Genomic DNA, 25,535 nt, shown 5'->3' on the forward strand with positions numbered 1-25,535 from the left:
TTAGACTAGGGCTTAATGACAGGAGAATCAGGCCCTGACACTTCAAAAAGAAGGCAATGAAATAACTGTTGAGAAGATATATTTGTGCATTCAGGCATCTGCTATTTATCATGACAATGTTTCACAGCACGGCAAGCTGAATATCTGGAGAACTGTTTAAGGTAGTTAAAACTTTTGAATTGTGAGCTTCCCAGTATTTCTTTGGGGAGTATTGAATCGTACCATATGTCTTCCAAAGTTTGATGCGAGTTCGAAGGAAACTTTAGAAAGAGATGACAGCATAGTCCCTCCTAACCCCCATGCTGTGGCAAGGAGATTAGTTATGTCAGCCTGTGGTTATTCTTTATTTAAGCTGAATGCATCCGTTTCTACCACAAGATGTGACTGATTCTGTTTCTCTTCCTCAATCAGATGGTCCTGTTCAAAATCATACTCTGCTGGGTATGGGCAGATTTGTTTTTGTCGCACACTGTGACTGGGGTACTAAAGTGATCTCATCAGTATTCAGCTGAACGTCTTCAGGAGAAACTAAATACTTGGTCTCCTCCATCCCTTCCCCCCTGTTATCATACCGTCCCTGTTTAATCATAGGCATTGTTTTATCTCTTCCTTTCTGGAATGTAGATTGCTCAGTGCAACTATTACACTTCTCTATCCTTGCTAATTCTTGGGCTTGTATAATAATTCAGATAAAGTCCATGAGTGATCAGCTGGTACGTTCCCATTGAAGTCACGGGGAGGGGGGCAGGGGGAGTTAAATTACTGTTTTTACTTGGAATGCTTTGGAAACAATATGATAATTTGAAAACATAAATTTAAAGGAAAATGAAGCAATTTAGTAAAATTGACTCTCTATCTATGATTGTTTAGTTTCTGCCTTATCCTAAATTACCTCTGGTTATTTGAGCTGCAGTAACAGCTTACATTTTTCTCTTTCCTTCGGCTCTTCCTACTCATAAATTTTAGAGGGCTTTTAATGTGCACATGCCTGAAATGGGTAGTGAAAACAGCCTCCTATGGCAGGTATCTGTCGACTGGTTTTAAATTCTGTTGGTAAATTTTTTGGGTCCCCCCCCCCCCCCGTGTCAAATCAATAAATGCAGCACAATTCCAAAGTCGCTTGCAATATTTCCTATATCCTTTAAAGATCTCTAAGAAGAGGTTCTCATGCCCTCTAATGCTGTTATACTTTTAACTTTCATTTTTGCTTCATCTGCAGTTAATCATCTTTTACTACTAAAAACCAAAATTGGGTTTATTGAAACATTTCAGTTTTGATTATTTTTTTAATAAAGATGAAGAAGTCTACCTAATGGAATCACTGGAATGAAATGAGTAAAAATTTTAAAAAATTTAATAAGCTGCAGACTTGAAGATTTTATTAAGTGTATAAAAGGCAAAACTCAGTCACACTGGGTAGCGCGTTTCCCCATGTGTTCAGTCTCGGATCAATAGGGCGTGAGAAACATGCCATGTCAGAAATGACCTTTGCACTGTTGGACTGACTTTTTCAGGTACATTTCCAGAAGGGTGAGTTCTGCACACAACTCGCATTACCAATGGCACTTGCGTGTGTAACTTCCGTGCCGGTGATCAAGAGATGCTGCTTTCAGAAGAGCGGCGGTGCTGAATTCAAATGTTATTCCCCGCAGTTCAGACCCATAAATGTATTTTGTAGAGTGTTTGTGTGTCTGTCAATCTATCAGATAGCTATGAAGCATCATGACTTATGATGCAGCTTTACGATTTATGAGTTTGGAGACTTTTTCTCACTCCTGGAAATAAAACGGGGTTTTTTTGCAGTGTGCAGAATGGCTGATAATTCAGCGGGGCCTGGTGTTTATATATTTATAGGAGCGTGGCTGCAATTTTTAACTTGTTTTGCATAGATTCTTGTCTCCAGCAATATCCCTCACCACCAAGTTCCTCCTGTGTGAGCCTCTGCTCCTGCACACGGGCTGGTGGGAATTCCTCCGGCTCCAGGTTTGTCCCAGTGGCTCTGTGCCACTTGAGTACCCAACGGTATCCTCCGTGTTCCCTCATTTATTCCCCTTCTGATCGTGGCTGATGAAGTGTTAAACATCACTCTGCTTGCTTTACATCTCTACCTTTTCTTGGTACTTTGTAATTGTTCGGCATGTTCCTAATCTTAGTGCACGCTTAAAATTTAGTCGACATCCCCTGCCCCCCTCGATGTCTGGTGGACTAGAAGGATTTGGAGTTGAGATAGATGGCTGGTCTGAAAGCTCCCATGCCTCGCGTTCTTTGCCAATAACCCCCCTGCCTGTTGTTTGCCAGTGATGTCTTACCTTCTAGATTTTCAGGTGTGTGCCTGCGCACGTTATCTGCCCTCAGGTGACCACAGCAATTAAATACGGTGGTGACAAGAGCCCAAGAAATGCCTAGCTAGGTAGAATGTGGAGACTCATTGTAATTGTCTGTACATTCCCTTGCTTTGTCTCTTTGTGTTTATGAACTTTTTAGCAGAAAACCGTTTCTGCTGGTGCACAAACCGTAACATCACATGACGCTGACTTTACTCAAACCAGAAGATTTTTGTGCCAAGGTTGTAACATTGTATCATTACTTCATTGTATCTGTGTGAAAATTTTAATTTCACGCCCTGCAGACTTCACTGTCTTCTGTGCACTCTGTTCATGTTGTTGCATAGAAGGGTAAGTCCCTGGGTCACATTCATTTTGAATTGTTTTTTTTTTTTTTATAAGTAAAAGTTCTGTTTCCTTTGAGGTCTTGGTATAAAGTTGGGTAGGAGATGCTGGCAGAACAATAGCCACTAATTTTTTACAAAGGTTCCTGAACGATGCCTCTCACGTGCCACAAAATATTCAATATCACGTGCATGCACGTGCACACATGCACGCACGCACGCACGCACACATACGTGAATAAATTTGTATACTTACATGAGGGGGAGAAGCTTTGTTCAGATACAGCCTTGAATTTCTCGTGAGCTCCATCCTGCTGCTTTTTCTCCTTCCCCCTGGTTTGAGGAAGGCACAGGCAGTGTCTCCTTACACGCCCCAAGCAGCCCTCAACTGTTTTTGCTCCTTAGACTGGATTTCCGCCCTTTCTGGTGTCCAGGTGGTAGCGGTATAACCTCACCACAAACGTGCCTTAGACTCGGTGGAAGAGAATCACGGTTCAGCCTCCATTATTCATTCAGTCCTTGGCCTCTTTTCTGATGCTATCAGTAAGGTTGCTAATTATGGTGTTTTTTGCGAAGAGAACACATCTGCTGAGTCTCACCACCTCATTTCACATAACCCGTCAAACAGCAGATGGAGGCATCTTTTGGTCACTTCCAGCCTGGGTTCGATGCAAACAAGCAGCATGGAAATGAGACGCTTAATATCAGTCCCCTGAGCCGCTCATTCCCCTACTTCATTTTTTGTAGCGTCTCAGTGATATCATGTCATTCCTGACAGAAACACGGGATATCCACAGGTGTATGGTTATAGAAAAGTAATCCTGCCGAGCCCAGGATCATCTTTGCTAGTTACTGCTGGGAATGAACAAACTAAAATTTCCGATCCCTACCCATCTGTTCAGTTGCAAAAAGTAGGTAATTTATCTCAGTGGGACACCTCCCGCCTGTGTAACGTTTTCGAAATAGGTGGTTACGATGCGCTGACTACAACGAAGGGCATCCGGCTCAAGTGCCCTGCACTCCATGCTTTCCTGCTGGCGTTTTTCTCTTGGGGGGGATTCTTCTAACTGGGCACATCTACATGTGCACAGTTACTGCACTGTAACCTAAAAATTACTGTGCTGTACAGGTGGCATCTAGACGTGCACACCCATACTGTGCGGTAACTATAGTGAATATGCCGACTCAGGCATAAATTTGATACCTGCTTGATGCAGGTATCAAATTTACACCCAACTAGTTATTGTGCAGTAAGGCATGTGTAGACACCTTACTGCGCAGTAACACTGGACGTGTAAGGTGACATAAGACATTAGTCGACTTAACACTATGTGGGCTGAGCAGGCTGGAGCCAAGCCCACGGGGTAGCGTGTTGTCACTGGGTGCCGTGGCATGTGCTGCTGCAGATGCTGGAGCCGCAGTTCTGGCAGCAGGGAAAGGCCCCCCTGTGACTTCCTGGAGGGGAAGGGAGCAGTGCAGTGCAGGCGGGTCTGGGGCTGCATCATCTGTCCGCAGTGCTTGGCACTGCTTTCCCTGCCCCACCGAGTGAGCCACTCTGCCCAGCTCAGGCCGGGCAGGATTGGGGCTGCATCTGCTCCTGGTGCCAGCTTCCCTGCAGCACCTACTTCTGTCCCAGGCACGCGCTGGGCTTCCCTGCCACCAGGATGCTGCCTGTGAGAGAAGCTGGGTGCAACACGAGCCGGGGCTGAGCCACATGGAGCCCCCAGCAGCGCGCCACTTCTCTCTCAGGCAATGTCCTGGTGGCAGGGAAGCCCGGCACGTGCCTCGGACGGAGGTAGGTGTTGCAGGGACACCAGCACCGGGATCTGGGAGCAGACGCGGCCCCAACCCGGCCCGGGCTGAGCCGAGCAGAGTGGCTCACTCCATGGGGCAGGGAAAGCAGTGCCGGGTGTTGCAGAGAGACCAGACGACGCAGCCCCTGCCCGCACTGCGCTGCCTCCTTCCCCTGCAGGGAGTCACCGTGGGGGGGGGGGGGGGTTTCCTGTGTTTCCAGCATGCACCATGGCACCTGGCAACAGCGTGCTGCCCACACTGGGCTCCGGCTCACTTTCCTCGGACGGGGAGCAGAAACAAGGGGAAGAGGTTAGAGCCGGGGCTGGGGCTGTCTAGGGTGCTGACCAGGGCAGGCTGATGTTGGCACCCAGCAAGCCACATTATGGCACCTTTAAGGCCTTAACTGCATGTGTATTCCAGCATGCACCATGGCACCTGGCAACAGCGTGCTGCCCACACTGGGCTCCGGCTCACTTTCCTCGGACGGGGAGCAGAAACAAGGGGAAGAGGTTAGAGCCGGGGCTGGGGCTGTCTAGGGTGCTGACCAGGGCAGGCTGATGTTGGCACCCAGCAAGCCACATTATGGCACCTTTAAGGCCTTAACTGCATGTGTAGACAGCAGCCTAAAAACCACTTACTGCGCAGTAAATGCACGTGTAGACATGCCCACTGGGTAGCTTCCGCAGGATCAAGCCCTATTTAGTTCTTGTTTGCTTATGAAGCTTTGAATGGTGTTACTGGCTTTTCCCTGTGTCTCTTATTCATATTTACCACGCGACTCCAGCAGTTGCCCTCCTCCCGCACATTGCTTACACGGTGACTTAAAGCAGGTACTAAGAACACACTGCGTTCTTATGGATATTGTTTTACCTCTGCCACTTTTGCTTGAACCATATATCCTTCTCTTTCATCTGTGAAATCTCAGTTAATTCATTCATTTCCCCAGAGAGCTACAGTACACTTGGAAATGAATAGAGCCCATACCCTTTTATCCCAGTGTGCAAAGCAGGGGGGTTGACGGTGCTGGCTGGGGTTATTATTTCTCCAGAGGTTTTGTATGCCCTTCCAGAGTCTCAGGCCATGCGGGCCCCAGCATGTAGCGCTAGGGCATCAAGGCTCAGATCCTGTGCTGCTTACCAGACAATCTCAGACTTGGCCCCTGCAGTGGATGCCTCTCCTCAAGACGGTAAGCCTGTCTTGCAGAGCAAAGCATTTAGTTCTGATAGTGGGCAGATCCACGTCGTCAGGGAGTGGAGATGTGTCCCAGGAAGGCACAGAGCTCTCCCAGTCTCTCAAAGGGCAAACTGAGCCTCCAGCTCGTTCAGAAGGAAGATGCCTCTCTCTGGACCTTTTGTCATGGAGAGATCTAGTTCCTTCACATGTTTAACTGGCAGTACTATTGACCGGGGAGGAAGAAGACCCACCCACCTATTCCTTGTCTGCCTTGTGGTTAAGGTACTTGCCCAGAAAGTGGAGTGCCAGGCTTGTGGGCCACCCTAACCAGAGGGGATTTGAACCCCATCTCCCACTTCCCAGGAAATTCCCCAGGCTACACAGCTGTAGGTGAGGCAAAGCATCTTGGCCCAATGAGCAACCGAGTTTGGGCCGGCAGGAGAACAAGCAAGCGGGGGTGGGACTGTGACCTTGGCGGGTGGGTAGTGTCTTGGAGGGCAGGGGCCCTGGGTTCTGGTCCAGGCTCCCAATGCTGTTTTAACCTTTGACTGCTGAATGCACAATTGCTGGAGTTAGTGAGCAGGGAGAGCCAGCAAAGGCTGTGTTAGGTAAATGCCTCTTTTAAGTAACTAGGCCGTGAGGAGTATAGTTCGGAGCAGGATATCACTGAAATGCAGATGCCCTGTGACTTGAGCCCCCTGGCTAAATTACTGACTGAAAAAAGAGTCACTTAATCCAGGGCCCATGCTCCGAATATTGTCAGTGAGATACAGCATTGTGAGGAGCATACAACTGAGGGGCCCTTTCCTGCAGTGGAGAACACCCTCTTTTCAATGGGAGGTGAGGACATTTGGCTTCCTGCAAGTTTGAGGCCTTTCTACACTAAGTGTGGGCTTATTTGCCACCACATGTCTCTATTTTATGTCAATATAATTCCAATAACGCCAGCGATGTCTACAGAAGAGAAGACCTAGGGGGATTGAATAGCAGCCTTCAACTCCCTGCCGGGGGGTGCAAAGAGGATGGAGCTGGGCTGTACTCAGTGGGGGCAGATAGCGCAAGGGGCTCAAGTTGCAGCAAGGAAAGTGGAGGGTACATAGCAGAAACGACTTTCTCACTAGGAGAGTAGTAAAGCACTGGAAAAGTTTACCTACCTAGAGAGGTGGTGCAGTCTCCATCCTTGGAGGTTTTGAAGACACAGGTAGACAAAGCCTTGGCTGGGATGATGTAGTTGGGGCTGGTCCTGCTTGGAGCAGGGGTTGGACTAGACGTGACCTCCTGAGGTCCCTTCCACCCTCGTTGTCTGTGGTTCTGTGAAAGTTCCAGCAGAGAAGAGTGGAAAAAGCGGGTGGTTCAGGATGAAGCCTGATCAGAAAATAGGTTTCTGAAACCATTCACAGTCTCTTTCCTATTCCTTTGCTCCAAGGTCTGAGCTAGTGTGGTAAAGGCACAGCAGATTTTGTAGCCAACAGCACACCAAGGCGTGATGATACAGTGGCAGCACAACCAGCTGCCTTTGACTCTGATCAGGTAGCCACGTACAGCTGGGTTGACTTGCGCAGCCTGCACCACGAGTCCAGAATGAGGCTCAAATTCATGCCTCTGGCTTCTGTAGCAAGACACTGCAGCCTCTATCTGCTACCCCCGTCCACATGACCTCAAAGTGCCCCAAAACCCATGTGCATATTTTGAACCCTGTTGATTACTCTCAGCATTCTCCTTGTGAGTCTCCTTTCCCGTTCCAAATTCTCCTTCTGATATAATCCTAGTCCTTTAACCAGCGATACCAGGATACATGCTTTTTTAAAAAACTTTTGTGACCAGGTATTTTCAGCATTCAAGCCAGCAGGCTCTTCCCACTCCACACTTCATTCTTCCCTTCTCTTCCCATTCCCTGCTACCATCCTGCTCCTGCAAGCACAGCGCTCTCATGATGGTATGTGGCTATCGCCATGGCCCTGCTGTTGCATGGACGAGGAGCTCCACACCTCCAGTGGGTAATTCAAACCGATGGGTTCTTATCAGACTTGCCAAGCCTATCCATCCAAATGTCTATTTCTGTCCTAAAGACCAAGCAACCATAAAGTTGAAAACCATGTTGCATTTTTGGAGTCTTAACTTTCAGACAATGCGTTTATGAATTATTTATGCCAAATGGGTTTTCAGTAATGTGCGACATAAAATGGAATGAATGCGCATCCAGACTTGGCCTGAGCTCTCCAACGAGCATGCTAATAAACAGAATGATAACCTACCATCACTTCTGCCCTGTAAGATTTACAGGGCAAGCACTTTTTTTTTTCTTTTCTTGTTTTTTCTTTTTTTATTTCAAACGTTCTGTTCTTAATTCATGTCAGTTTGTCAACTCACAACTCTGGTGTTTTCTTTTAAAGTATGGCTTGGCGACTGACTTTCTATTACTTAAAGGAGTTCACCAGTGCCTCCCTCCTCTCCCCCTTCAACCAAGTGTCTGCAAATTTTACTCGTCGTACTGGCATACCGCCATGCTAAATTATGCTTTAATTCACAATTAGTAGGAAGTGGCAACTGCACAGAGCAGCAAACTTTTCATTTAAAATGGCCATTATACAAGATCATGATTCTCCAGAATGATTAAGATATTGAAGAATAATTAAGTTCTCTTTAGATTTTCAGACATTTTAAAGTGCTTGGCTTATTTAAATTTTGTAAACCTCTCTGAAATGGCTACTTTCATAATGACAGGAATGCAGAATATTATAGTGTTGCAACTTGGTGTTTATTGATATCTGAGTGGTCTCACGGTAACTTGTTTTCAAGGATGTAGCTGACAGGGCAGAGATAATTAAGGGAAAAGAACAGTTTTATTGACACTGCATTTATGACCCAGATACCTTGTTCCAGGTGGACCCAAAACCCTTTAGACCAACCACGACCTTTCCATTCGATAATAGGTGAATTTTATTGATACACAGTGATGGCAGATAAGATTAATGCAAACAATTCTATATTTCTACCAGTCTTAGAGTTGTCATCAGAGTCGAGGTACATCTGGCCAGTACGTGAGCTTCACCCAAGTCAGTGACCGGGGTGGGGGATTCCCCCCCGCAGCTGATCCTGCCAACTCGCAACTGGCAGTGGTGCACCAGGTCAGCAGGATCAGCCACAGAAGGACTGCTTCTCCTGGCGCCCTCCCTGGCCAGCGCACTCAGGAAGGGCATCAGCACTCTCACCTGCCCCCTCTGCCCAGGAACGCTGCTGTCTGGCACAGGGGGTGTATGAGACAGGCTGGTGGTATGCCCGCTCTCCATGGTGGCCTCAGGTTCCCCTCTCAGACCCTTTGCTGGTCTGAAGTCCTTTCTTTTGTATTTTTTTTCTCCCCCTGTGTAACTCTTCATCTCTAGCCATCGCTGATTGGTCTCTCTCTTGTCGTCATACTGTCGGTCCTGTCAGCATATTCCTATGTTTCATAAACCCATCCCATGCACAGATCCTAATCTGGGCTTTACCTGTGTTTTCCTAATTTGGTCTGTTCCCCAAAACCAGAAATCGCAAGGGCTCTGCAGTTGGGTGCTGTGACCTGATGCCACCTTATCTCATGTTATGGAACAGTGTGGTACATGTATTTAATTGTCCAGCCTGTGTGTCTGCTGGCTTCAGACACAGCAGGCCTTGAGGAAACTTTCAGAGACATGCTTTTAGAAATCAATTAACCCTTGCTGTTGCCCTGTACCATTATTTTAATGCATATCTACCTTACCTATAAGAGGGTTCCCAAAAGCAAATCTCTCAATACCATTTTCTAGCCATCAAACTTGACTGCCTGATTCTGCTAGAAAACACCTTAAATCACAACAGTAGAAATTAAAGTGATCAGCAAGAAGGAGGGGGGCCGGGCAAAGAGTGTAGGTCCCCAGTGCGAGTTGGTGTTGGTTTAGATGTTGCATTAAACGGTCTGTAAAGTATTTAATTGGGATTAAAAACAAATTGCAACAAACCACCCCCATTCCAAATATTTTGATGTAAAAAGGCAGAGGGGTAGCAAAATCTACTCCCCTCACACACAAAAACCTCAAACAGGATAATAAAATCTGATCCCCACCGGAGGCAGTGGTAAAGCTCACGTTGACTTCAGCAGGGTGGGATTTAAAACAATTGCATTCATATTTTTGCTCCTCTGTGTGATGAGGTTTTAAATCTTACACAGCGTACTAGCATTTCTTGCCACAGTGGTTAGGAATTCAATGAACACTCACAGTTCAATAACTAAATGACAAGGTAGGAAACTTCAGAATCGTAACGTGGTTATTAGTGCTTGACCTGAAACTATGTAGATCTCCAAATGACTGCACCTGTGGAAACAAGAAGCTGATTTATCGCTGAGGGCTGGTTAAGAAGTTGGGCTGAGCCTGAGAAGCAAGGCAACCTGTTAATCATGTGAATCATGCTGGAAGGCAGTGGGTGCTTTGAGGGACTAGCGCCTCTGAAAATCAGGCTTCTGTTATTTATGTGTGCCCCCTAAAGAGTGACATGTTTCAGAAACGCTGGCAGAGGCTCTGTAACCTGCAGGCAGACTTGTAAAAAACGGTACCAAGTTTTCTATTAAATACCCCACCCCCAAATTTCTAGACACTCTTCAGACAAAGAAGATAATCACTCCTGCCTTAAAAAGGAGTGACAGTCTAAAGAGAGAGAAGCTCTGTGGTAAAAGAAACGAAAAGCAAAGGGAAAGGGCAGGTGACTGGAGGAGAAGGGCTCATGAGAGCATGAGCCAGTATTTGGCTCGGCGTACACTTTGATCTGTTTCTGTTCTTGAAATCTATATTTTAATAGAAATCAAATGCTAATAGAGCAAGTGCAAAGTACTATTGTTTTTGTTAATGCGGTTAGGATCCCTGGGTGCTGTACAGACCACACTAAGGTATATATTCTGCCCTGAAGAACAAGACAAGCAAAGGGGAAGTGGGGGCTACGGCGGGGTAGATCAAGCAGAGGTGATTTCCAAATCCAAGTCTGCTTTCTGTTTTTTCCTGTAATGCTTTGAGCAAGCACCACAACAAGCAAGGCACACGGGAGGCTGAGTTGATAGGGAGGGAGCTGGAAAGCTAAGAAAGTGTTGCAAGTGCGAGGAGGGTATTGTTCTTCGGTGGTTAAGTGCAAGCAGAGATGGGCTATTTGTGTCTCGAGGAGAAATGATTGCAGAAGGAAGTGCAGTTGCAGTGATGACAGCCAGCTGGACGCTATGGTAGGTGAAGCAGCAGTGAGAAAAATGTCTGTCTAATCAGCCCTCACCCAGGGCCCGGGGATTGAGCTCTTTATCCGTTATTAAGCCAATGCTGTTCTCTCTGCTGCAGGTGAGAAACAAACCACCAGCGCTCAGCCAGTTTCAGAATCAAGGCCTTCATCACTCCTATGTATCACGTGGAAGGATCTGACCCCATAACTATGCCACGTGTGGCCAGTTCAAGTTAGCAAGGGCGTGACACTATTATCAAAGTCTTTCTTCCTTCCCAACCCCATCCGTGATCTTACAGAGGACTGTGGTCTCTGATGGCATTGCTCACGAGAATCAGCGATATTGCCTGTCCCCACCAAATATGAGAGAGTGTCTGGTGCAGTCGTAGGTCAGGTTTTATGGCATGCAGTGATGTATTACACTCAGGTGTATCAATAGATACAAATTAGACAGGGGTTTGCAGAGCAGTGTGAAGGCTGCTAAAAAGCCAGTGCGATTTTGGGGGTTGCAAAGACATCTCATCATGTAGTACAGAGGAGCTCAGCCCGTTTAACAGCTCTGGGGCAAGTCTGCCACGGGGCCGCTGTGCTCATTTCTGGGTGCCATGTTCCCGAAAGCTATTGACAAATTAGAGGAAGCTCCAAGAAGAGCAACAAAAATTATCAGGAGGCTGGAGGGATTGATTTATGAGAAAAGATTAAAATATGTCTGGCTTGGATAAGTGATGACTAAGGTTGGGAGGGGGGCTATAATAGTATTCAAATGCTGGAAGGGTGTTAACGTCAGAGAGAGATGAATTTCCAAGTATTGTGAAAGATCTGCGCGTATAAGTAATGGTGTGAACTTAAGGGGGAGGAGGGAAAAAACTTCAGCTGACTATCAGGAAAAACTCCCTGACCTGCGTGCGTACGTGTCTGGAACCAGAATGGAAAGGAGCGCCTTCCCCTCTCCTGGACCCAGCAGGAAATGAGTGGGAGCACGTGTGATATTTGCTACATGAGTGATCTCTCTGCGTGCTTGCGCTCCTTCTCCCCCCACCTTTCAGGGCAGGGAATCGGGCTCAGAAATGTATGTTCAGTGCATCCTTCACCCGATCAGGGCCTCTAAGTGTTTTGGGAACATGAGGAAAAGTAGTAATGCCAGCGCAAGGTGCATTTGGCTGGGGAATAGACTCCCAAGGGACCTGATTGTTGCAGGCAAAGTCTAGGAAGCGCATTGTAGGGTCGGTTCTCTGTCAGCAGGCAGAGATGGCTGCGTGATCTAATAGGTTTGTCCTTCCTTCTCTAGCTTACGATTCTGTGAACACTGCCTGAGAGAGCATCATAAAAGTAGCTGATCCTCTAAGCTTGCTATTATGTGGGTGTGGGTTTTACGGTGCTCTGGGGCCCTCTCACTAAGGAGACGACGCAGATGTATTCTGTATTATGTTGTCTGATGTATTCTAGATAAAAGGCTCGGATCCTTTTTTTTAATTGCGTAGAAAATATTGTACTGCCTGCACTTCGACATGCATGCATTTGGAAAATACACATCAAGTGCTAGCACCCCAGCTACATTATCCACATTGCTTAGGATTTAAGCAAACAAGGCAGCGGTAAAGGTTTTCTTCTCATGTCCTGCAATGCACGGGCAGTCTAGGGCAGTGGTTCTCAGCATCTTTAGACTAGAGGCACCCCTCGAGAGACTCGGGCCCCCAACAGAAAATTCCAGTTTGTAGTTCTCACTTCCTTTTGTGACTACGGAGAAACAATAGGGCAATTCTGTTGGAAAGGACTCAGAAAGACCACCGCAGTCGCAATGTTTTTAACACCACGAATTCCTGTTTGAAATCTGTAGGTTTTATCTTGTGAATCATGTTCACACACCTGGCAGTGCTAACATCGCACCTTTGAAAGGACCTTCAGGCACTGGTCTAGGGTGCCTCTGCACCAGCCTCGAAGTATTGTATCCGTGCCTTCGGGAAGCTCCGTTACAAATCAGCATCTTCCCCTTGCTCACTTTCTTTTTTACTTCCTGACCCAGGTCCTTCTTCACTCCTTGAACCCTTAAGTGTGAAGGCTAAAATCTTGCAAATGCATGTCTCCCCTTTCAGCATCCTGGGAGTTAGCAGCTGGGGATGCCTGGTGCTCTCATCATCTCATATCTAATTTGTTTAAATCCCTGAAGCCTCAGCATCCAGCTTTCCGAATGGCTAGCTCCCATGCACCTGCTCTTATCTTCACTGCAGTTAGCCCAAGCTTTCGCCTAGGTGCTGTTCTGTCCTTCTTTTCACCCAGTCACACAAATGGCTCACTCGAGCTCCATGGTACTTGCAGCCAGGGCGAGCTGGCCTGTCTTGGAGAATGGATTAGAGCCTGTATTCCACTTTCACTGAAGCTGATTACCTGCCCTCTTTGTCAGTGAAATCACTCAAGTGCCAGTAGTCCTCCGATGCTTTCTCACAATTCACTGGGACATAATAGAGCAACTTAGCTTGCTGCAGCCCAGCGCCCCTAGCGAAGCACAGTGCTTGAGGGGAGGCAGGGCACTCAGCGTCTTGCATTAGGGTGCTCAGGCAGTGGTGCACCAGGTCAGCAGGATCAGCCACAGAAGGACTGCTTCTCCTGGCGCCCTCCCTGGCCAGCGCACTCAGGAAGGGCATCAGCACTCTCACCTGCCCCCTCTGCCCAGGAACGCTGCTGTCTGGCACAGGGGGTGTATGAGACAGGCTGGTGGTATGCCCGCTCTCCATGGTGGCCTCAGGTTCCCCTCTCAGACCCTTTGCTGGTCTGAAGTCCTTTCTTTTGTATTTTTTTTCTCCCCCTGTGTAACTCTTCATCTCTAGCCATCGCTGATTGGTCTCTCTCTTGTCGTCATACTGTCGGTCCTGTCAGCATATTCCTATGTTTCATAAACCCATCCCATGCACAGATCCTAATCTGGGCTTTACCTGTGTTTTCCTAATTTGGTCTGTTCCCCAAAACCAGAAATCGCAAGGGCTCTGCAGTTGGGTGCTGTGACCTGATGCCACCTTATCTCATGTTATGGAACAGTGTGGTACATGTATTTAATTGTCCAGCCTGTGTGTCTGCTGGCTTCAGACACAGCAGGCCTTGAGGAAACTTTCAGAGACATGCTTTTAGAAATCAATTAACCCTTGCTGTTGCCCTGTACCATTATTTTAATGCATATCTACCTTACCTATAAGAGGGTTCCCAAAAGCAAATCTCTCAATACCATTTTCTAGCCATCAAACTTGACTGCCTGATTCTGCTAGAAAACACCTTAAATCACAACAGTAGAAATTAAAGTGATCAGCAAGAAGGAGGGGGGCCGGGCAAAGAGTGTAGGTCCCCAGTGCGAGTTGGTGTTGGTTTAGATGTTGCATTAAACGGTCTGTAAAGTATTTAATTGGGATTAAAAACAAATTGCAACAAACCACCCCCATTCCAAATATTTTGATGTAAAAAGGCAGAGGGGTAGCAAAATCTACTCCCCTCACACACAAAAACCTCAAACAGGATAATAAAATCTGATCCCCACCGGAGGCAGTGGTAAAGCTCACGTTGACTTCAGCAGGGTGGGATTTAAAACAATTGCATTCATATTTTTGCTCCTCTGTGTGATGAGGTTTTAAATCTTACACAGCGTACTAGCATTTCTTGCCACAGTGGTTAGGAATTCAATGAACACTCACAGTTCAATAACTAAATGACAAGGTAGGAAACTTCAGAATCGTAACGTGGTTATTAGTGCTTGACCTGAAACTATGTAGATCTCCAAATGACTGCACCTGTGGAAACAAGAAGCTGATTTATCGCTGAGGGCTGGTTAAGAAGTTGGGCTGAGCCTGAGAAGCAAGGCAACCTGTTAATCATGTGAATCATGCTGGAAGGCAGTGGGTGCTTTGAGGGACTAGCGCCTCTGAAAATCAGGCTTCTGTTATTTATGTGTGCCCCCTAAAGAGTGACATGTTTCAGAAACGCTGGCAGAGGCTCTGTAACCTGCAGGCAGACTTGTAAAAAACGGTACCAAGTTTTCTATTAAATACCCCACCCCCAAATTTCTAGACACTCTTCAGACAAAGAAGATAATCACTCCTGCCTTAAAAAGGAGTGACAGTCTAAAGAGAGAGAAGCTCTGTGGTAAAAGAAACGAAAAGCAAAGGGAAAGGGCAGGTGACTGGAGGAGAAGGGCTCATGAGAGCATGAGCCAGTATTTGGCTCGGCGTACACTTTGATCTGTTTCTGTTCTTGAAATCTATATTTTAATAGAAATCAAATGCTAATAGAGCAAGTGCAAAGTACTATTGTTTTTGTTAATGCGGTTAGGATCCCTGGGTGCTGTACAGACCACACTAAGGTATATATTCTGCCCTGAAGAACAAGACAAGCAAAGGGGAAGTGGGGGCTACGGCGGGGTAGATCAAGCAGAGGTGATTTCCAAATCCAAGTCTGCTTTCTGTTTTTTCCTGTAATGCTTTGAGCAAGCACCACAACAAGCAAGGCACACGGGAGGCTGAGTTGATAGGGAGGGAGCTGGAAAGCTAAGAAAGTGTTGCAAGTGCGAGGAGGGTATTGTTCTTCGGTGGTTAAGTGCAAGCAGAGATGGGCTATTTGTGTCTCGAGGAGAAATGATTGCAGAAGGAAGTGCAGTTGCAGTGATGACAGCCAGCTGGACGCTATGGTAGGTGAAGCAGCAGTGAGAAAAATGTCTGTCTAATCAGCCCTCACCCAGGGCCCGGGGATTGAGCTCTTTATCCGTTATTAAGCCAATGCTGTTCTCTCTGCTGCAGGTGAGAAACAAACCACCAGCGCTCAGCCAGTTTCAGAATCAAGGCCTTCATCACTCCTATGTATCACGTGGAAGGATCTGACCCCATAACTATGCCACGTGTGGCCAGTTCAAGTTAGCAAGGGCGTGACACTATTATCAAAGTCTTTCTTCCTTCCCAACCCCATCCGTGATCTTACAGAGGACTGTGGTCTCTGATGGCATTGCTCACGAGAATCAGCGATATTGCCTGTCCCCACCAAATATGAGAGAGTGTCTGGTGCAGTCGTAGGTCAGGTTTTATGGCATGCAGTGATGTATTACACTCAGGTGTATCAATAGATACAAATTAGACAGGGGTTTGCAGAGCAGTGTGAAGGCTGCTAAAAAGCCAGTGCGATTTTGGGGGTTGCAAAGACATCTCATCATGTAGTACAGAGGAGCTCAGCCCGTTTAACAGCTCTGGGGCAAGTCTGCCACGGGGCCGCTGTGCTCATTTCTGGGTGCCATGTTCCCGAAAGCTATTGACAAATTAGAGGAAGCTCCAAGAAGAGCAACAAAAATTATCAGGAGGCTGGAGGGATTGATTTATGAGAAAAGATTAAAATATGTCTGGCTTGGATAAGTGATGACTAAGGTTGGGAGGGGGGCTATAATAGTATTCAAATGCTGGAAGGGTGTTAACGTCAGAGAGAGATGAATTTCCAAGTATTGTGAAAGATCTGCGCGTATAAGTAATGGTGTGAACTTAAGGGGGAGGAGGGAAAAAACTTCAGCTGACTATCAGGAAAAACTCCCTGACCTGCGTGCGTACGTGTCTGGAACCAGAATGGAAAGGAGCGCCTTCCCCTCTCCTGGACCCAGCAGGAAATGAGTGGGAGCACGTGTGATATTTGCTACATGAGTGATCTCTCTGCGTGCTTGCGCTCCTTCTCCCCCCACCTTTCAGGGCAGGGAATCGGGCTCAGAAATGTATGTTCAGTGCATCCTTCACCCGATCAGGGCCTCTAAGTGTTTTGGGAACATGAGGAAAAGTAGTAATGCCAGCGCAAGGTGCATTTGGCTGGGGAATAGACTCCCAAGGGACCTGATTGTTGCAGGCAAAGTCTAGGAAGCGCATTGTAGGGTCGGTTCTCTGTCAGCAGGCAGAGATGGCTGCGTGATCTAATAGGTTTGTCCTTCCTTCTCTAGCTTACGATTCTGTGAACACTGCCTGAGAGAGCATCATAAAAGTAGCTGATCCTCTAAGCTTGCTATTATGTGGGTGTGGGTTTTACGGTGCTCTGGGGCCCTCTCACTAAGGAGACGACGCAGATGTATTCTGTATTATGTTGTCTGATGTATTCTAGATAAAAGGCTCGGATCCTTTTTTTTAATTGCGTAGAAAATATTGTACTGCCTGCACTTCGACATGCATGCATTTGGAAAATACACATCAAGTGCTAGCACCCCAGCTACATTATCCACATTGCTTAGGATTTAAGCAAACAAGGCAGCGGTAAAGGTTTTCTTCTCATGTCCTGCAATGCACGGGCAGTCTAGGGCAGTGGTTCTCAGCATCTTTAGACTAGAGGCACCCCTCGAGAGACTCGGGCCCCCAACAGAAAATTCCAGTTTGTAGTTCTCACTTCCTTTTGTGACTACGGAGAAACAATAGGGCAATTCTGTTGGAAAGGACTCAGAAAGACCACCGCAGTCGCAATGTTTTTAACACCACGAATTCCTGTTTGAAATCTGTAGGTTTTATCTTGTGAATCATGTTCACACACCTGGCAGTGCTAACATCGCACCTTTGAAAGGACCTTCAGGCACTGGTCTAGGGTGCCTCTGCACCAGCCTCGAAGTATTGTATCCGTGCCTTCGGGAAGCTCCGTTACAAATCAGCATCTTCCCCTTGCTCACTTTCTTTTTTACTTCCTGACCCAGGTCCTTCTTCACTCCTTGAACCCTTAAGTGTGAAGGCTAAAATCTTGCAAATGCATGTCTCCCCTTTCAGCATCCTGGGAGTTAGCAGCTGGGGATGCCTGGTGCTCTCATCATCTCATATCTAATTTGTTTAAATCCCTGAAGCCTCAGCATCCAGCTTTCCGAATGGCTAGCTCCCATGCACCTGCTCTTATCTTCACTGCAGTTAGCCCAAGCTTTCGCCTAGGTGCTGTTCTGTCCTTCTTTTCACCCAGTCACACAAATGGCTCACTCGAGCTCCATGGTACTTGCAGCCAGGGCGAGCTGGCCTGTCTTGGAGAATGGATTAGAGCCTGTATTCCACTTTCACTGAAGCTGATTACCTGCCCTCTTTGTCAGTGAAATCACTCAAGTGCCAGTAGTCCTCCGATGCTTTCTCACAATTCACTGGGACATAATAGAGCAACTTAGCTTGCTGCAGCCCAGCGCCCCTAGCGAAGCACAGTGCTTGAGGGGAGGCAGGGCACTCAGCGTCTTGCATTAGGGTGCTCACACTGGGTGCTGAAAGCAAGTCGCACAGAAGACCACCACTGGCAGGGAGAATTGGTGAGTTGATTACTGGCTATTGAATCTATCCAAAGGTGCCTTTTATTCCCCATCTTCTGCTAAATTACTTCGACATGGCAAATGCCAGAGCTACATAACCTCCCCCCAGTTCAGTTTCCCTCTCTGTAAAATGGACCCATCGTCTCCATCCCAGAAGCGTTGCTGGCTGCATTTAGCATCTATAAAGTTCTTGACGGATGCTGTTCTAGGAATACAAAGTGGTAGTTTAGTATCGTGCCTCGATATCAAAGCCTGCTGGAATCCAAAGGCAGTTCATGTAACATTAGTAAATCACCGGGAGCTTTATGTTGAAAATTCAAACGGAAGTATAAAAATAAACTTTTTATTTCATTGGGCATATGCAGTTAAATAAAAGTAAACCCATACAGCTACTAATCTTTGATACCATATTGCCAGTGTGCTTTGTTGATATGCCATCACCTTGCAGAAAAGGCGCACTGTGTGTTTTCTAGACATTTATGGTCAAAGAATAAATTTTCAGAGACTGTAAATGAAAAGATACCTGAACATGATGATCAAATAATATCTGACACTGCTTGTTTAAGGAAATATACATATATCTCGCTGCTGGAGTGTTTATGACTCTAATAAATCTAGTTATTTTGCCTAGTGGGGAAATTCCTAGTAGCTCCTCCAAATACCAAAGTTGTTTGTGATTGCTCTGTTTTCTGCAGACAGGAGCAAATGATTTTATTAGTTAACCTGTACAGTGCAATACCAAACCATCATATAGCTAACTGTATAAGTTATAAATTGCGCTGTGTACCTACAATATTCTACGTTGTGCTGGCAGTGGCTGACAGCTCCACATTAACAGTGCAAAGTCATATTCCAGTATCTAAACACATTTATTGTTTTAGCCCATCAGGATGCAAGGGTGCCATGGAGTTGCTGTTCCACAACTATAGTGGTTTTCAGATGTCATAATGTTTCCAAAACCTGCTAGGTTTGGGGTGTCACATTCCCCAAACTATGCCATTTTTCAGGAACAGTATGAGAATCTGGGCGGAGGTTCGTATAGTCCGTCCCTGGTGATGCTCAGCCCCTGCATTGTAAATGAGAGAACCTGTTGTTCCTGGAGAGTCCTACATCTCTGCGTATCAGTTGTGAGATCCTTTTCCATTACAGCTTGGTTTGAAACCCAGCGCAACATAAAACACTGGAGCAAGAGTCTTGCTGGCCCGAAAGGAGGCAAAGGTGAGGGTAAGGGAGGTGGGGGTGAGGGAGACCGCTTCCCCTGCTTGAGCAGCTGCTCTGCTTTTTGTTCCCCGTCCTGTGCCCCTATCCAATCTGCTACTCGGTTTTCTGCTCCCTTCCCTATCTGCCTTCTTGTTGCCCTTCCCCATCCTGGTCTGCCACGTGCCGCATGCGGATGCTTCCTACGTGTGGCCGCGCAGGTTGGCCATCCCTGTTGTAGACTGAATCAGAGATGCATAAACTTTCATGAACAAGCGCAGATGTAGCAAGCTCTTGCTCATCAAAACTTATGCATCGCTGATTCAGTTAGTCTATAAGGTGCAGCTCTACCTTGCCTTCTGCCTGACTTCATACTAACACAGCCACCTGCCTCTCTCCTTTCTTGGTTTTTGTTCAGACACCTAGAAGTCAGGAGATTTGGAGTTAAGGTTGTTCGGCCAGTGCTGTTCCTTTCGCGTTGCACATAGATTTACCGACGGAAAGGGTTTGCTCTTTCCTGTGCCAGTAGTAAGGCTGCGCGCTATGGGTGACTGATATTTGGAGGAACAACTTCGTTTGAAATTTTCCTGTCTTTTGAGCGCTGCTTCTTGCGGCTGTTGTCGTTGTGCCGAACTACAGTGCCACGCAAATAATAATGAACTCAGTTTTGCTGCTGTTTTTAATTTAGAACATACCAGCACTAGATAGGACTTCTGTCGAGGGGGATATACCTCGGGACCTCAGCAATTTGGCAGTAGCCCTTTAAATAGTCGGATACAAATAAATGGTGAGAAAATTGGCTGTGCGATGTTCGCACCTTCCTAGACCAACTCTGCTGCCTCCAGCCAGATGCAGTCTGATGTCACCTAGACAAACCAGGGCAAACTATTATCATGGGATTAAACACTAAATACCTGCGAGGAGCATTCTCTTCTATCAGATAGCGCTCTGTTAGCAGAGTTTGTTCATTTTATTGCATATATAACTGTGGTGTCAAATAGACTGATTTGCAACAGCTGGTCTTTTAAATAATCTTTGCTATTCGCTGCTCTTGTAATCTGCCAAATCATTTAGCCTTCCTGATAGCAGAAATGCTGTAAAACTTAGATAAACTTGCAGAAGAAATTAGCTCCAAGGTGCTGCCGAAATGTAGGGGTGGCATGTTCGCTATATAAATGTACTTACAGGCTTGGTTCTCCCCACTCCCCCCGCCTCCCCAGAACCTAATCTGTGATTGAATGTGGCTGCCGGAAAAATTGAAATTTTGTGATAGCACCGCAGCCGGGGAGATAAGCGTTTGTACGGTAGGCTGGATTAATCTAGAAGGGAGTTTCAGGTGTGGCTCATGAAACCAGCTTGTGCTAAGAGGTTTTCTTTGGGCCACCTCTGTGTTGGCATGTCCGGTCCAAAACACCCCATCTGCGAAAAGTTCATCTCCGGACAGTTGTGGAACAAGATCCCGAGTTGTGACCCGGTGCCTCCATTATAGGGGGTCCAGCTTGCAGAGGACAAATGCTCAGCACTTAGGCGGCTTTTATAATGGGTCCCAAGTCAGACCCCAGATTCATTCATCATACCTGAAACTTTGACCAGGGTATCTACAAAGCGCCGTGTTAGTGAGAGCAGTCAGTCACTTAAACGATCAAGTTCAAATGAACAGAAAATCCCTCTCTCTCTCTCTCTCTCTCTCTTTCTCTTTGTATTTGTTGGGCTCTGTTGGAGCAGATTTGAAGAGGCAGGGCTAGAAAGGCTGGGACATGAGCAAGAAAGTCTCAAAATGGATTGACTAGAAAGGCTGAAACATGAGCAAGAAAGTCTCAAAATGGATTGAGAAAATGCAAACCAATATATTAAGGGCAAAACAAACCAACCTATGGATACCGAACTGGAGTGCAAAACCTCACTGACTTGGGAGCGAGAGTGGCCAGCAGATGGGAAGAAGCCATAAAAATGATCAAATTCAATGAAAAGATTAACATAATCCAGTACGCCTACTGTTTAAAAGAACTGCATCCATTGCCATCAAAGTCGGGCATTTCGCCTTTGTTACCGCTGTTAATTCCTCGGCGTTCAGGTCATACTTCAGTATTGCAGACACTTTTGCAGACTAACTGGGAAAGGCTGGCCTTGAAATCGCATCGTATACTGCATGCACTATCGTAGATTGGCCAAGAAAGAACTGAAATTAGACGGTACGGTTTGTGGCTCAGGGTGTAGGAGACCCATGTACTACCACTAATTTGCTTAGGCGTCTTGGGCAACTCAAGCAACAAGTTCTGCAGCAGATTCTACAGCTGGAAAATATTTAGGACCCTGCTAATATCTTACCTTTATAAAGTGCTTTGAGGATTTACAAATGCAAGTGTATGTGCGTATGAACTATTGACTATCCGTCGTTATCCGAGTGCTGGAATTAGCTGAGCAGTGACCAGCACTAACAATGTGGAACAAAGGGAGCCTTGGGCCGAAGGCTGGATGAGCTGCTTGAGTTGAAATCTGTTTAGCTGGGGAGCAGTCTCCCAAGGGAAGTGGTAGAAGCTGTATTTCTTGAGACGATCAAAACCATACAGGAGCTACGAATAAAAAAAAAAAATACTGTCGTGATCCGTTCTGCGCTGGTATTTATATTAAGGCTCATCCTGTGTGAGTGTTAATAGGAAAACTCTGTCTGACCCGCCTAGAGTAACTGCCCTGGCTCCGTATGTGTTGCTGCTCCGCATACGTTGTCATGCAGCTTCTCCCCATCTGCGCTCAAAGCTAAAAGGACAGCTTGAGTAATGGTTAGTATCTTTTGCCTTCTCTTTTGCTGCCTGAAGTGTTGATTTTGTATTACCGTACCTAGATTATATACCTCTGGTGCTTCAACTCTGCCTAGATTCCAGATACTGCAAAGAGATTTATAAGAAACATGGGTATTTTGTAGCGTCAAGAATAAAGGTGCTTGCTGTTTTCAAATCCCTGGGAACAGAAATCAAGTGCAGAGCCTATTCAGACAAAGGCAATGTGTTTCTAAGTCATTTTAGCATTCCCTATGAGGGTCTGTCCTACACTCAGTCTGGATATTGGACTGTCATGCCTTTGAGCTGTTCTCTCCTGAATTTCTGAACTGCGAATGAGACGCTATCCAATTCAAATAGAAAACCTGGTGAGACTGACAAGTGAAAAGCAGGTATTCTCAAAGTAAAATGAAGTGCCCACTGAAACCTTTCCTGCTGCTTCTTCACGAGGTCAGCCTAGGCATACAGGGCAAGGTCTCTTCTTCCCCGATCAGCACTGTCCCACGTATCTCACTTAAGCCGGAGCTTGAGAGTTAGGACCCTTCAGTCCCCCATGTATTTGATGCTGAAGTGCTTAACACAATTCCTTTTGCATGGTGTGTTTCCCCAGGTATGAAGACTCCCTGCTTGACCTGGTTGAGGCAGTGAGCCCAGTTTGCAATCCAGGACAGCGCTACCGAGAGTCTCACAGCTGCAACAAAGCACACGCACCTCGTCACGGGAGCCACCGAAAACCCACGTGGTACCAAGGCCCCTTTGATGTCAGAAGCCGAGCGGACGATCTAGAGGAGAGCCAGCTCCTAGAAGAGATATTCTTCATTTGACGAGGCTCGTTCCTCCGCAACCACTTTGTAGATTTTTTAGGACCTTTTTAGTCCTGTTTCTGCAGTGGATTTGTTTATGCGGCAAAGTATCATTTTTTAAATTATATGATTGGCAAGTAATTGTCTCCTCCCTCTAGGAATGAGCACGGTAGCTTCCTGTTTCATTTAAAAATGAATAATAATCATGTTGCAAGAAGAACGGTGTTTGGAGAGTCCAATCAGAAGGTGCTAGCACGGGTTTTTATCCCCTTTTTTTTTGGAAACCAAAACTTCAGTGTGCCAGGCAATTATTCTAAAATATAATTTAAAATAAAAGCCCACAACATTTTGGAGTCGATTGAAGTCATAGTTTAGTCAGCCTCATATCAGGAGTATATTTCATTATCGATTTTGAGCTGTAAAGTGGTTTGCAAGAGCTGCATAACACAAGAACCGCTGCATTTCAATTAGATTATTTTCTAATTACAAAGCAACCTGTTTAAAAACCTAGCATATTACAAAGGTACAAGCACTTTAATACTTTTCTCGGTGATTCTGCCATCTAACATTGCCTTCAGCATTCTGGTATTTACCACGCTGAGATCTTAGGGGGGTTTCTCCCCAGCTCAGCTCTATGGTGTCTAATAACACTAATAGATGGTGCAGGGTTAATGCACTATGCATCCCTTTGAAAAATGCTCCTACTTAAATCAGTGCTATTTAACAGAGGATATATGCAGGGAAACATAACCCTTAAATAGCTAAATATAAGCAGCCATTGTAGTGGTTCAAACTTTATTTGATGTCCCCTTAAAAATGAGATATGTAGTAGTCATAGGGTAAGAAAAGTGTTCCGACATTTTCACCAACTTGCACTATTTTGATACCATATCCAGGCCTGTTGTAAATAAGACAAATCAGTAATTATTTCCACTAGCAGCTTGGAATGCACATTTCCCTGCCGGCTTTAATTATTCATGCTGTATCTATTTCAGTTTATTTAAATGCACTCCCATCTACTGCATGCACTTGGTTATTTAAAGAAATGTGCAGAATTGGTAAAAATGACTGCAGATTAGAGGATTAATGGTCATTTTCTGCACAATGCAGTGTTCATATTTTATTGTAACAGTAGCCACTGGCATGTGCTCCTAGAAATATGACGCTAAAATACTAGTCTCGCACAGTAAAATTGCAGCGAGGGAAAGGTAGAATCGCGTCAGCCCAGACTAGTTCTAGGCCATTGGTTCCCAGCTGGGTATGTGGCTCAGAATTGGTTCGTGACTAGCTTGCCGGTCATCCCTCCTCATCTTAATGGTGATGCACATCTGTACTGATCCCTGGTGCACCACGCTTTCCCACCTGAATTGCTTGTGCATGGATGAACCCGTGAAGGTCCCATGTTCTCAGATGGCCACGCACGGCTCAGCGTGCTTCTCTGCTCAGAGAATGCACCATGCTGTGTTCAGAGCATGTATCTGCCAGGGGCAAGAAAGAAAGGGTGGAAGCTACATGTCAGGTGAAAGAAAAAGCCATTTCTGGGATTTAGGGGGCAGGCAGGAACCCTGAGCCGTCTCTGGCAGGGGAGGGCTGGCAACGGGACAGCAGCGCCATGGGGTATGTGTGTTTTTGGGACAGCTTGTAGCAGCAGGACTTTGATAGTGGTGATGTGAAAAGGGAGAAGAGAGGGAAACAGCATACCCTGAATTTTTCTGGGCTGTTTATTCTGGTCCAGTGTTACTCACAGGTTGGATAATGTCATTTTCTTGCGTCGTGGCTGAATTTTAACAGCAGTTTGGAAGACTGAGGCCAGAAGAAGGAAGAGCAGCAGAAGCTGCCCCCACTCCAAAACCAAAATACACCGATTTCTTCCCACCCCTCCCTACAGAGATTCTGGGCCCTGCCCAGTATTCACCCTCGTTTGAAGCAGCTGGCAGCCGGCAAAGCCAGCTGTGATCTCCCACGGCCGTGACGTGCACCTGACCATCAGAGTGAAGAAACTCCCCCTGCTCTTCATGTTTCTGCTGTCAAAACGCAGTTGAGCAGATTGTTTTGGGGCAAGAAAGAAAGGGAAGCAGGTGTTTGGGGAGAATGAGGAGGAAATAGGAAACAGGATACAAGTTTGCGTTTGGGGATTTTTTGGTTTGTGTTAATTTTTTTTCAAGTTTGATTTTTTTTTTTTTTTTTTTTTTGGAAAGAACCACTTTTGTGGGTGTAAACCAAACATTTATTTTCATGTTGTGATCTTTTCTGATCTGACTGTAACTTTAATTGCCTTTTTTTTAATAAGCACTAACAGACCTTTGGAAATAGCAAAAAACTCGTGAACGGTGCCTTTGAGTACACATTCGAGAGGGGGGCATTGGGCTCTCCGGTTCCTTGTGGGTGCCAATATTTAACCACTCGTAAGATTTTTAACGGTCTATTTCATCCGGTAACTATTCCGAGTCTGACGGTGTCTGTCTTGGGTCTGTATTTTGGTCAGAAATGTGTTTTTAGAAGGACACTGTCAAGGTTTTCGGCCTCCAAATTTGATCCACTCTCGATCTGTAGAACCTATAGATGTGCATCCTGTATGTTGTAGCAACAAATCCTGGAGCGAAGAGGTTTAAAATGGCCTACTGGGGGAAGACCTCCAGTTGCTG

General features: G+C 46.2%; 1 protein-coding gene across 1 annotated transcript in view; it reads left to right on the forward strand.

The window, feature by feature from the left end:
- Positions 1-25,529, forward strand: part of LOC102369636 (protein hinderin) — a 136,803-nt gene extending 111,274 nt beyond the window's left edge. The window contains exon 8 of the mRNA XM_014519376.2: positions 22,698-25,529. Coding sequence (XP_014374862.2) covers positions 22,698-22,911 — 214 coding nt within the window. The 3' untranslated portion in view covers positions 22,912-25,529. The remainder of the gene's footprint in view (positions 1-22,697) is intronic.
- Positions 25,530-25,535: the final 6 nt, after the last annotated feature.

This window comes from Alligator sinensis, unplaced genomic scaffold (genome assembly GCF_000455745.1).
Source record: "Alligator sinensis unplaced genomic scaffold, ASM45574v1 scaffold801_1, whole genome shotgun sequence".
Taxonomy (NCBI): domain Eukaryota; kingdom Metazoa; phylum Chordata; order Crocodylia; family Alligatoridae; genus Alligator; species Alligator sinensis.